This window comes from Grampus griseus, assembly GCF_964374135.1.
Source record: "Grampus griseus genome assembly, chromosome: 14".
Classification (NCBI taxonomy): domain Eukaryota; kingdom Metazoa; phylum Chordata; class Mammalia; order Artiodactyla; family Delphinidae; genus Grampus; species Grampus griseus.
In genome coordinates, this window is record NC_139008.1 from 56,067,522 (window position 1) to 56,079,944 (window position 12,423).

General features: G+C 48.1%; 1 protein-coding gene across 1 annotated transcript; it reads left to right on the top strand.

Moving 5' to 3' along the window:
* Window positions 1–3,131: 3,131 nt before the first annotated feature.
* PROKR2 (prokineticin receptor 2) lies at window positions 3,132–10,450 on the top strand (the record flags this gene model as incomplete). Its single annotated transcript, XM_082670835.1, has 2 exons — window positions 3,132–3,604; window positions 9,754–10,450. The coding sequence occupies exons 1-2, from the start codon at window positions 3,147–3,149 to the stop codon at window positions 10,448–10,450; spliced, it is 1,155 nt and encodes a 384-aa protein (XP_082526961.1). The 5' UTR covers window positions 3,132–3,146.
* Window positions 10,451–12,423: the final 1,973 nt, after the last annotated feature.

Here is a 12,423-nt window from a genome sequence, read left to right on the forward strand (position 1 = left end):
GGTCCCCAGCTTCCTCCCGGGGGTCTCCTCCCCCACAATCCTAAAGTCCCGTTCTGCACTCGCCGGAGTATCCCCAGCACCAGCTCCCTGAACGATGGAATGCATCCTGGGCTCCTCCAGAAGGAGTCACTGTGTAGCAGGAGCGGACGCTGTCACTGGACTCCCTGGAAGACAGGATCCTCGGATCCTCGGCTCCTTCACTGGCGACCCCCTTGGGGCGCCACCTAGGGGTGCAGAGGGCCTCCCGGGTTCTTCGGAATCGCATTATCTAAAAGGCCAAATGTAAATTAGCTAGCTAGTGGGAAGCAGCTGCATAGCACGGGGAGGTCAGCTCGGTGCTTTGTGACCACCTACAGGGTGGGGTAGGGAGGGTGGGAGGGAGACGCAAGAGGGAGGGGATATGGGCATGTATGTATATGTATAGCTGATTCACTTTGTTATAAAGCAGAAACTAACACACCATTATAAAGCAATTATACTCCAATAAAGATGTTTAAAAAAAATAAAAGGCTACTACGTTCCATTCACACGGGGGTACGGAGGGCTCAGAAACTCTCTAGAGGGACCCACCCGCGCCAAGGAGGCTAGAGCTCCATGCGTCCGGCGCCCGGGGAGCACCAGTTGCAGGAGCCGAGTGCCCACCCTTCGCCTCCGCGCAGAGACAGGCGGGGACCCCGGGGCGGAGCCGAGCGCGGGGCGGGAGCACTCGGCCGCGCCCCAGAAGCCGGGAAGAGCTTCGCGGGCGGAGCGCCAACTCTAGCGGAAACCCGGAGACCGCGACTCGCCTGGGAAGCGCGCTGAGCCAGGAAGAAAGAGGAACACCTCCTGCGCAGTGCAAGTGCGGGTCCCCGAGACCGCCAGGTGGACAGGGAAGCGCGGAAGCCCGTAGGTGCAGAGCTCCGCGCAGTCCCGGGGTTCCAGTGGCCGGGTGGGGGGCGTCGCCCGGGCTGAGGGGTCCGATGCCCACTTCTTTCTCTGGGGTCTTCGGGACGCTTTGCCTGCTGCCGCCCTAGGGATGCGCCCTGGCTGGCTCGCACTAGAGGTGTGGATGCCCTCAGATGACCAGGCCGGGGACCGTAGGCTGGGACTGGGCAGTGAGGCCGCAGACCGAGGGAGCCAGTGGGTGGGCGGGCGCCAAACTGCAGGGGAGGGCGTGGACGGGGGACACCCTCGGGAAGGTGAGCAGGAAAGGGGAGGAATTTTCTCTGGGAAAATTCCCGTTCACCGTCTCCTCCCTCCACCCCCAGTTTTCTTCCCGCCCGGAGATGCCACAGGCTTTGCTTCTCGAGCTTAAATTTCCGACGATTTCCGCCCCTGCTGGGGCAGCGCCTCCGGGAGCCGCGCGGCCGTGCCGGGTGGTTAATAAGGGAGAGGAAGGACGGGGATCTTGGAGCGGGCTGGTCAAGGGCAGCGAGTGCATCCAGCGGTAACGGGGAGGGGACCTGCTCTAGCCCGGGCGCCCGCTGTCTCCTCGCGGGTCCCGGGACCTAAGAGCAGCCGAACGTAGAAGCCGAGAGGGCGCAACTCCCGCTTCTCCGTCTCAGGCTGTGCAGTGTCTGTGGGGGTTGGGGTGTCGCGTGAGACGGAGAGGCGACCCAAAAAGAGGACGCCTCCAGCTGCGGTTTTGAGCCTCCCCTCGGGTATATAGTAGGCAGGCGCGCCGCAGGTTGGAGTGTCCCCGCCACCCTGCGACTGCTGTCCCTTCCGGGAGCAGTTCCTGTCCTTCGTTCTCCCTCTCTTCTCAGAGGGCTGGGCCAAACCTACTGTCCAGTTTGGTCCACTTCTTGCTTCCAGCATCCCACAGCCCCCACACTTGGAGTCCTTTCCAGGTGTGCTAAGAGGTGGGGGAAGGTGGTTCATGGCTGGATGGCCGGGAACCCCATTCCGCAGGTGCTGGATCTGGGTTCTTTTTCCAGTCGGTCAGACACAGCGAACCCAATAGTGCCCCATCTCCTGAGGGCTCAGTACTTCAGAGACTTTATTTCCTCCCCCGCGGGCATCTGGAGGCACCAAGAATGTAGAGGACTTAGGCCATAAGAGACAGGTCAGCCCTCAGGCCCTCCTGGGTCCTCACTGACACTTCCCCCACGCCCCTTGGGTGGCTGTTTTCAGTTAAGCGAGGTCTTGGAGCAGCCACCACTTTCAGAGGACACAGACTTTGGTGACAAGATGTGGTACCTCCCAATCAAGGCTGATTCTGGAAGGGGAGCTGGGGGCCTGGTGAAGGGACAGCTCAAAAGAGTGGAGACAGGGAAGGGGAGCAGACAGAGGACTTCTTTCTAGAGCGGCCCAGTAGCGCAGCAGAATTACCTCTCACCCACAGGCCCCTCCACCTGCAGAGTCCTGGTCAGGATCCTCATTCATTCCTTCAGCAGATTCCTATCCAGCCCCTACTCTGTGCCAGGCCCTGGGCTAGGCAACAGGAATTTGGTTTACAGGAAAACTGGGATTCAGAGAGCATAAATCACTGGCCCAAGTTGACTCAGCCTGTCCGTGTGAAAATTGTGACTTCCAAGTCTGTGGACTGGCCAGGACAGAGGGAGCAGTCCCTGCTTTGGGGGAAGGACCCTGCTGTATCACCATCCTCTGGCTTCATTGTCCCTGGCCAACAGCTGGCACAATGTTGTGACTGCCATAGAGTCCTGGGTCAGCTGCCTGAGCAGCTGGGAAGAACTTACAGAAGACCCCTGTGGGGGCTGCTGGCGGGAGGGGGACTGGGCAGTCAAACTGGTCCTGGTCCCTGGACAAAGGGCAAAGATACACATTCTTCTTGGGTGTCTCTGGGGAGTCCAATCCATCCCATGCCCAGTCCCTCTCGATAGCCAAACAGCCAATAGAGGGTTTCCCAATTTCCGGAACTCATGTGTCCTCCCCTCTGTGCCGCGGGTAGTTCTGTCTGTGGGTTAGACACTGTGTCTGGTTGGCCTATACCTGGGAGAACTCTGGGAGGATGCTACCAGGTGTTCTCCTATATTTTATCAACTGGTTGTGTCTCCTTCCAGGATCCATGATGGCGTCTTGACTCCCCACAGATGTGGGCAGGGTGCTAAGATCTCTGACCTCATGAAAGCAGAGGGTCTGGACCCCCAGCTCAGAGTACTCAGACCGCGGAAACTCCTGCATACCACTCACTGGCAAGCTTCACCATGGCAGCCCAGAATGGAAACACTAGTTTTGCAGCTAACTTCAGTATACCCCAAGACCATGCCTCCTCCCTCCCCTTCAACTTCAGTTATGGTGATTACGACCTCCCTCTAGATGAGGATGAGGATATGACCAAGACTCACACCTTCTTTGCAGCCAAGATCATTATCGGGGTGGCACTTGTGGGCATCATGCTGATTTGTGGCATTGGCAATTTTGTCTTTATCACTGCCCTTGCCCGCTATAAGAAGCTGCGCAACCTCACCAACCTGCTCATTGCTAACCTGGCCATCTCCGACTTCCTGGTGGCCATTGTCTGCTGCCCCTTCGAGATGGACTACTATGTGGTGCGCCAGCTCTCCTGGAAGCACGGCCATGTGCTCTGTGCCTCTGTCAACTACCTGCGTACCGTCTCACTCTATGTCTCCACCAATGCCCTGCTGGCCATCGCTATCGACAGGTGAGGATGCTGGGTAGGGGTAAACAGGGAGGTGGCCCAGGTTGCCTCTTTCCTCACTTCAGCTCTAAACGTTGGCATTACTCCAGATTCAAATGCGTGCCCATCTATCGAGGCAAAAGGAGACTTGGTTTCTCCAGTTGTGGCTCATGTTCTCCCAAATGTGGACAAGAGTGAGGCTCCTGAGCCTCCCAGCTCTGGGCCATGCCCCCATACACCACATCTGCTTCAGATACAGGCACGTCATATAACCATGAACCTCACCAAACACAAAAGCAAAAGCAGCATTTTAGGCAGGTTACTACTTAGAAGCCACATTAACTAGGTTAGCCAAGGCAGCTTCAAGTCAAGATAGCATGTGCGAAGTTTTTCCTGTAACCACTACCCAAAGATATAGAACATTTCCATCCCTAGAAAGTTTCCTTGTGCCCCTTACCAGTCATTCCTCCCATCCCAGGCAACCACTGATCTGATTTCTAGCGTCATAGTTTAGTTTTGCCTATTTTTTAACTTCGTAAAAATGGAATCATACAGTATGTACTCTTGTTTTTGGTGACTTTGTGGCAGAGCTGATTTTAAAATAAGATTACAGGGTTCAGTTGCAAAAAAGAGGGAAGGACATTCTTGCCTTTCTTTTTTGCATACATCCATGTGCTTATTTGCATATATTTGCATGAGATGTTCTGTAAGTCCTTGATCTATTGTAAATTTATAAAGTAAAATTTCTAATAGCAGCTTCAGACAAATCTGATACATGTTTTATTTATGTAAATAGCTGTAGGCCAGCACTGGACTACCAGTGGCTCTGCTTGAGGGGGGCAATTTGTGTCACATCTTCTTGGTCCACCATTGTGAGTTATGCTCATTTTGATGATGTGTTTTTAATCATCTTTTTCCCTTTTATCTCCTTTCAACTCCAGTTTTTCCCTTATTCTCAGTGCTATTTAGGTCTGTGGTCCTTTTTAATCAACCCGGTGATTATTTTTCATTTATGATAATATAATACACATACAGGTATAAGAGGCATCTTCCTATTTATAACTTAATTCCTGCAAGAAAAAACAATTTTGTTATCACAACTTTGAGGCTCGTAAGCTCTGAACCCAGTGTTTATGAAACTTACCTATTAACCAAATGCACAAAATTCCCCAGGGGAAATGATACAAAGTATGTTTGGTACAATGGTACAAAGTCAGATTCCTGGGCCCCTACTGAATGGGAATCCCCTGAGCTAGGACCTAGGCATCTGCATTTTACCCAACCCTGAATGATTCTGATGTTTACTCAAGTGAGTTACCACTGTTCTCATCACCTTTGTTCCATTGAAACCTTTGTCTTCCTAATGTAGTTGTGGGGTTTTTCTTTCTTTCTCTTTCTTTCTTTCTTTCTTTCTATCTTTCTTTCTTTCTTTCCTTCTTCCTTCCTTCCTTTCTTTTTTCTTTCTTTCTTTCTTTCTTTCTTTCTTTCTTTTCTTTCTTTCTTTCTTTCTTGTTTCTTCTTTCTTTTGTAACATGGGAGATTCTCAGGAAGCAACCATTCTGTTACAATACAGAGTGGTTCATTTTCCACCCCAAACCAGCTCTGCCTCAGTCAGCTTCCAGCTCTGTCAGCCATTCCACCATCTCCCAGTCACCCAAGCAGGAGATACTACCATCATTCTTTTCCTTTCTCCCTGTTCTACTGCCACCCACACACCCCTACACCAGGTGCAGCCCTACCCCAGGTCCTGGCAATAGTCCCTCCAGCTTCATCTCTTGGCAAGTCATGGCTGGACCATCATAATGCTCCTCTAACTTGTCTCTTCACCCCTTCAGGAGCCCCTGATTGTCCCTTGGAATCTATACTCATCCATATTAAGCATCAGAATATCACCACTGAAGAGTCTTTCTAATATATCTCATTCCTTACAAAACCTCCAAAAGTTTCGATGCCTATAGAATACATGCCAAATCCTGAGTCTAGCACCCCAGAGTCTTTGTAATCTGATGCCAATCTGTCTTTTAATCTCATGCTGTGTCTGGGGACACAGACGGTCTTTTCCAAAGGACATTGTGTTTTAAGCATAATAACCACTCCTATCTTCATGTTTCCATAGTGCTTAGTGCAGAGCCTCAAACCTGTGCCTTAGTGTGGTTTACCCCTAAAATAGACCCTGAGACAAGGATTCATGTGCGGGTAGCCCTCAGTAAGCACCTATAGGGAGATAGGAAATGAGGCAGTCAAGGGAAGGCAGTCAATACAAGCTGTGTTATTGAACAAGTTTCCACTGTGCACAGCTGATGCTTATTCCTGCCACAGAACTCTTGGAGCTGGTGTAGATCACACCTCAGAGTTCTCCCAGGAGTGAGAGGGTGGGAGGGAACTAGGATATTTATACACCAACCCTCATAAGTCATTTGTGAGGGCCACTCTGGAAATTCTGTGCAAGTTACCAAGAGGAATCTGGAAGCCAGAGAAGGCCTTCCAACAAAGAAATGCAGGTTTTAGCAGGTGGCAGTGGACAGGCATACAGTGAAGTGATAAAAGCAAAGGGATAATAGAGGGGCACCAACAGCATCTGCTACAACCTGGTAGATCTACAGGTTGCTGGGTTCTACTTTGTGCCCAACCTATACGTATGGAAACATAAAGTAGTAGAAGACACAGTCTTTGACCTCAGGGAGCTTTTCTTCCACACAAAAACTAGAATAATCTAGTGATAAGTGAAGAGTAACTCAGAGGAAGACAGATGATTATGTTAGTGATGCAGTCTGGGAACGCTTCATGAGGAAGGCATTGCAATTCAAGTGTGCTATTCTGACCACCTCCTATTCACCCCGTTGATGAATGCAGGACTCTCCAGCACCAATAGTAGTAGATAACTGAACCCACAACACCTCAAACTAGAACAATGAGGGTGAAAGCACTTGGCTGGTCTCATATACTGCCAGCCCAGGGGAGGAGGACACTGCACACCAGGCAGGGTCACGTGGGAGCTGTGCTTGGGAATAGAATGAACCAGCAGGGGATGTGAGCAGCAGGGTCTATAGTGACAAGAGGCTGAGGTGACCCTTGGCTCCCATGGGAGGATGTGATTGACTTGTTTGGATGATTTTGCCAACTGGCAGGGAGGTGAAACCCATTAGGTTGAGGATTGGGGGTGTAGCTATTCCCACTGATAGAGGAACTAGCAGGACAAGAGCGTTTCTCACTGGGTGGAGGGATATATCTGGTGAAAACAGAGGAACTCACAGCTAGGCTTTTGGGGCCCTGTAGATGTCAAAGCAGCATATGGAATTTCAGCCCTTACAATCCAGGACCCTAATAAATAAATAGCACCCCTCTTTCTCACTCAGTTTCAAACCAACTGAAAAATAAGGCAAAATGATAAGAAAGATGAATGATGTCCAAACTCTCACTTTTGCTGAGATGACACTAATTAAATAATGGGCTTGTATCTGTAGGCATGGGGACCACAGCTTACGCAGAATTAGATAAACCTGCAAACCCTGACACAGGTAGCAGCAGAAGAGCAAGGTTCATGTGCAGAGGGCCTAGAAGGGATGATATTTGAAGTCATAGAGAACCCAGAAAAAGAGTGTTGACCTCAAGAAACACACATCCAAGCAGATAGATGGCAACAAAGACTTTGCAGATATCCCTCTTGCCAATGAATGAGTCATGCGAAAAGATGGGTTTAAACAAAGTATTATAGCTTCCACCATGCTTTATGTACATTTACCTTCTCAAATAGAATCTTTCAAAAAGCCTACAAGATTGTCTGTAAAGTTATTTTTATCTCCCTTTCACAGATGAAGAAACTAAGTCCCAGGAGCATAAGTAATTTATTCAAGAATTTAGGTGCACAGCTGAAATCCAGGGCTTCTGAATAATGCCTAGGCCAATGTTCTTTATTATTTAGCTGATGACAACTCTGAATTTTGGAGCATCCTATAGGATAAGGAATTAGAATTTAGGAGTTGACAACAGATTAAGCAGGGCTGTGGAAGTACTCTTTGACATTGGTTACTGAGATACTTTTCATGCAAGAACCAGACTGAGAGAGTTATTAAGTCTTGAATTAGTTCTGCATTATCTAAGGACTTTGGACTCAGTATGATAGGCAGAATAATGACACCCCCAAGATATCCACATCCTAATCCCCAGAATACGTTATGCCTAAGGGGAATTAAGATAGCAGATGGAATTAAGGTTGCTAATTAGCTGATCATAAAATAAGGACATGAGACTGGATTATCCAGGTGGGCCCAGTGGTCCTTAGATGTGCAAGAAGGAGGCAGAAAAGTCAGTGTCAGTGATGTGTTGTGGGAAGGGCTTGACTGGTTACTGGTGGCTTTGAACATGAAAGGGGGCCCTAAACCAAGGAATGCAGGCAGCCCTAGACAAGAAACAAATGAGATTTTCCCCTCAGAGCCTCCAGAAAGGAACACAGTCCTACCAACAACTTGATTTTAGCCCAGTGAGACACATGTCAGACTTCTGACCTCCAAAACTGTAAGATAATTAATTTGTGTTGTTTAAGCCACTGAGTTTGTGGTAATTTGTTACAGCAGCAACAGGAAGCTGATACACTCAGTATCACAGAGAGACAGTGATTGTGAGATGTCCCTGCCCCAGTGAAAGATTGGCTAGCCCATTTGTCCCAATCTCCAGCCCTGTGAGCCTTGCACTACCCAGGCAAGTCACGCAGGTTAACTTGGAAAAGCTGGGTCCCATGGATGGGTGAAGAACTCCAGTAAGCACTGCTTATTAATATATACAGCTAGGGTGTAGCCACTGGTTGGGATGGGATGCAACTTTATCTCATGTCTTCAGAAAGCTGCAAGCTGGGGAGAGCCAGGCTGCTATGAGATCTCCTAATTGAAGTCTATAGAGTCAGAGCTGCCAGTGGGCAAGGGGAAGGCAAGAGCCAATAAAACAATCTTATGACAGACATATTGTCAGGGACAGACAGAAATAACATGGCAGAAGGCCTTCTTGGTCAAGTCAGAAACTTGGAAAGGTGACCAAAGGGTCTTGTTACAATAGAAGGGTAAATTGGATAGAATCTCTATGGGTGGCTTCCTGCTCTTGGTCATAACCTGACTCAAGCTCCAGGTAAGGGGTACATATTCATTTCCAAGGTTGTATTGTTTCTTCCCTACCCTTCATGCCTCTTTTCTTCCTCCACCTTCCTCCACCACCTCTTCCTCCACCTTCCTCCACCACTTCTCCCTCTCACTCCATAAAATGCACAGGAATGATTCCAGGGCACTAAATTACCTAAATAGGTGTTGTTAGGTTTTTCTGGAAAGAAGGTATTCAACCTACACAAATGAGCTCATTTCCCACAAAGGGCTCCAACCTCTTTCCCAGGCAGCGTTGCTCACTGGAAAGAGCAGGATAAAAGTTTTATGCTGTGTGCTGCTTTATGGTGTCAAGGCAACTTTACACACCTTCTCATCTGAGCTTGAGACAGCCCAGGGAGTTGGGTGTAAAAGTTTTGTATCAGGAGCCTGGATTCTGTTCCCTGCACCAAGTGAGCTTGGGCAAGTCATTTACACCTCACTAGATTCCTCAGATTCTACCCTTAGTCCACTCCTGCTCTGTAATGCAGGATGACACCTGAGGGGAGGAGAGAAAAATTCCTAGTCCACAGCTCTTCTTTCACCTCTACACTAGAAGATATTTGGATTGAAGGGTTTTGAAAGAATTATGTTCTTAGGCAGAATGGCAAGCTGGAAAGCCAAGGTGGTATCAATAGGGCTTATAATCATGATAGGCCACATGTACATGCCACACCTAGTACATGCCAAGCATTTCACAAACATTATAATATTTAATATTCACAGCAGCCCTGCAAGGTAGGTGTCATTTTATTTCATGTTGCACCTGAGGAAATGAATCTGAGAGAGACTGAGTGATTCACTCCAGCCAAGATTTATTCTGTCTGTTTGACCCAAATCCTGTGCTGTTTACACTAAATCACTCCTCTCCTCCAAATGCCAAATGATGTTGCTAAAATAAGATGAAGCACGTTGATGCTGGAAAATTAGGTACGTGGGGAGTCATTGTGCCATTTTGTCTGCTACTGTGGGTGTTTGGGTTAGTTAAAAACCAATAATGATTACAAGCACACATCATTATTACTGATAGCTTCCCTCCCCCACCAGATATCTCGCTATCGTTCACCCCTTGAAACCACGGATGAATTATCAAACAGCCTCCTTCCTGATCGCTTTGGTCTGGATCGTATCCATTCTCATCGCCATCCCATCAGCCTACTTCACAACAGAAACCGTCCTCTTTATTGTCAAACGCCAGGAAAAGATCTTCTGCGGCCAGATCTGGCCAGTGGACCAGCAGCTCTACTATAAATCCTACTTCCTCTTCATCTTCGGCATCGAGTTCCTGGGCCCGGTGGTCACCATGACCCTGTGCTACGCCAGGATCTCCCGGGAGCTCTGGTTCAAGGCAGTCCCTGGTTTCCAGACGGAACAGATCCGGAAGCGGCTGCGGTGCCGCCGGAAGACGGTGCTGGTGCTCATGTGCATCCTCACGGCCTACGTGCTGTGCTGGGCGCCTTTCTACGGCTTCACCATCGTGCGCGACTTCTTCCCCACTGTATTCGTGAAGGAGAAGCACTACCTCACAGCCTTTTATGTCGTCGAGTGCATCGCCATGAGCAACAGCATGATCAACACCGTTTGCTTCGTGGCCGTCAAGAACAACACCATGAAGTACTTCAAGAAGATGCTGCTGCTCCACTGGCGGCCCTCCCATGGCGGGAGCAAGTCCAGCGCTGACCATGACCTCAAAACCAGCGGCCTGCTGGCCACGGAAGAGGTGGATTGTATCAGGCTGAAGTGACCCACTGGTGTTTCGTAATTGAAAACCCAAAAGCCAGTACTTAGAGCACAATTCACCAATAACCAAGTTCACAGACTGCTTGGGGAAAGGACAACTGTGTTCACACCTCACTGCTCTCAAGGAGCTGGATGCTTCTGGAGCCATAAAATGTGATGCAACTAGACACAAACCACAGCAGCTGACATTTACTGATAGCTGCTCAACACCTACTGTGTGCACAACCACACCAGCGAGATTAGATAAGGGCAACAGGAGCTGACATTTACTGATTACCTACTGTGCAAAAATATTTAAATAGCAAAATGAAATGGCAGAAGCCATTGGAGTCATTAAGCTATATCCAGATATTTAGGTGGTCAAACAGAGGCCACAGATGGTTATCTAGACTCATTCTTCATCTTCCCTCATTTTATATCTGGCCAGTGCAGGAAAGTCAAAGCCTACAGAATGCAGCACAATGGAGATAAAAGGGTGAATTAGAGGGTGGGGTTTACAGCCTCATGGGAAGACAATTCACGCCATCACACTGAGCTTTCCCACCCAGATCTTATGACCTCCCTAGAACATTCTCTAGGATTCTGGCTGCCAGAAAAGAATTTTTCTCATAACCAGGTCATTGGTTATCTATAATGGTGTAATTTCAAAGGAAAGAACCAAAAAATTTTCTTTTCCACTGATGCTTGAAAACTCATCATTCTTTTGGGTGAAGACAGACAATCCTGAAATGAGGAACACATCCAGTTCCTGAAACCTTAATGTGAAGGATGTCAGCAGCTCTAGTGTCAGTGAGTAAGGGGACAGAGAAAGGGGTCGAGTTTGCCACTGGCAATGAACGTAATCTGTGTGGCTATTTTGCTAAGGCCTGGGCCACTTTTCTAGAACACACCCTTTCTTGCAAAGACGAGCTCTACTTGGAATCCAAAGACCTGGGTTCAAGTCCTAACTCATGTGACCTAGATGTTTACTGTCTCTGCATCTCAGTTTTGTTCAACGAAACAAGGATGATGAAAATATTTTCTCTGCCTGCCTTACAGGACTGTTGGGCAAGCCCACTGAGGTCATAGTTTGTAAAAGTGCTTTTCAACTATACAAGTGATGAGAATGGATAAGAGATATTGAATGATTTGTTTGGACCCCATCCACTGTGGCTTATTATGGAGAAACACTCCCACTTTTTCATCCTTAGTCTATGGACCAGCGATCCCTGAACTCTTCTCAGTGCAGTCCATCTACATCAGGGCAAAAAAGGAATCCTTGTCCTGGGTTATAATCAGAAAGATTCAACTTCAGAGTCTCAGTTACCCACACCCCACTCCAAACTTTCAGTATCCCTGTGGTCATAGAAGTGTTGATAGTCTTCCCTGCATGTTGCTAAACAGCACATCCCAGGGCTGCCTAAGTCTGTTTGTATAATCACACACCTGTGGTAATTGTGCGTAGTTGTCTTCATTTCTTCCTGATTCATTTTGAAGCAGAGTCTATACAAATGGTTTGGGATTGACCCAAATGACCCACATTTGGGCAATTCCTGCTCTTCTATAGTGACGGGGTTATTTAGTTGTTTGCTTGTCTGTGTGTGTATGTGTGTGTGTTTAATTAATTGTTGGTGTTTTTAATCCAACAGTGATGTTTCAACCAACATTTTCCTCCATCACCACCCAGCATGTTCACCTTCAGCCCAATCATTGTACCCTCAGAAAATGCAAACTCACTTTAACATTAGGCTAAGCCAAATTGTTTATAAATTCTGATTAGACAAAATTACACAATGCATTCTAAAGCCAAGCAAGTAAATATTTTGGGGTTATCTGCATTTTCACAAATATGATAACTGCATTTTTATTTATTACCCCTGTCCTGACTCTTCTCCTAAAGATGATTCTTTAAGAGTACACTGTTACCAATTGTGTCTGTCAAAAGAATTCAGTCCCTTTTTCCTTTTTATACTAAAACATACCATCCTCCCTTCATTT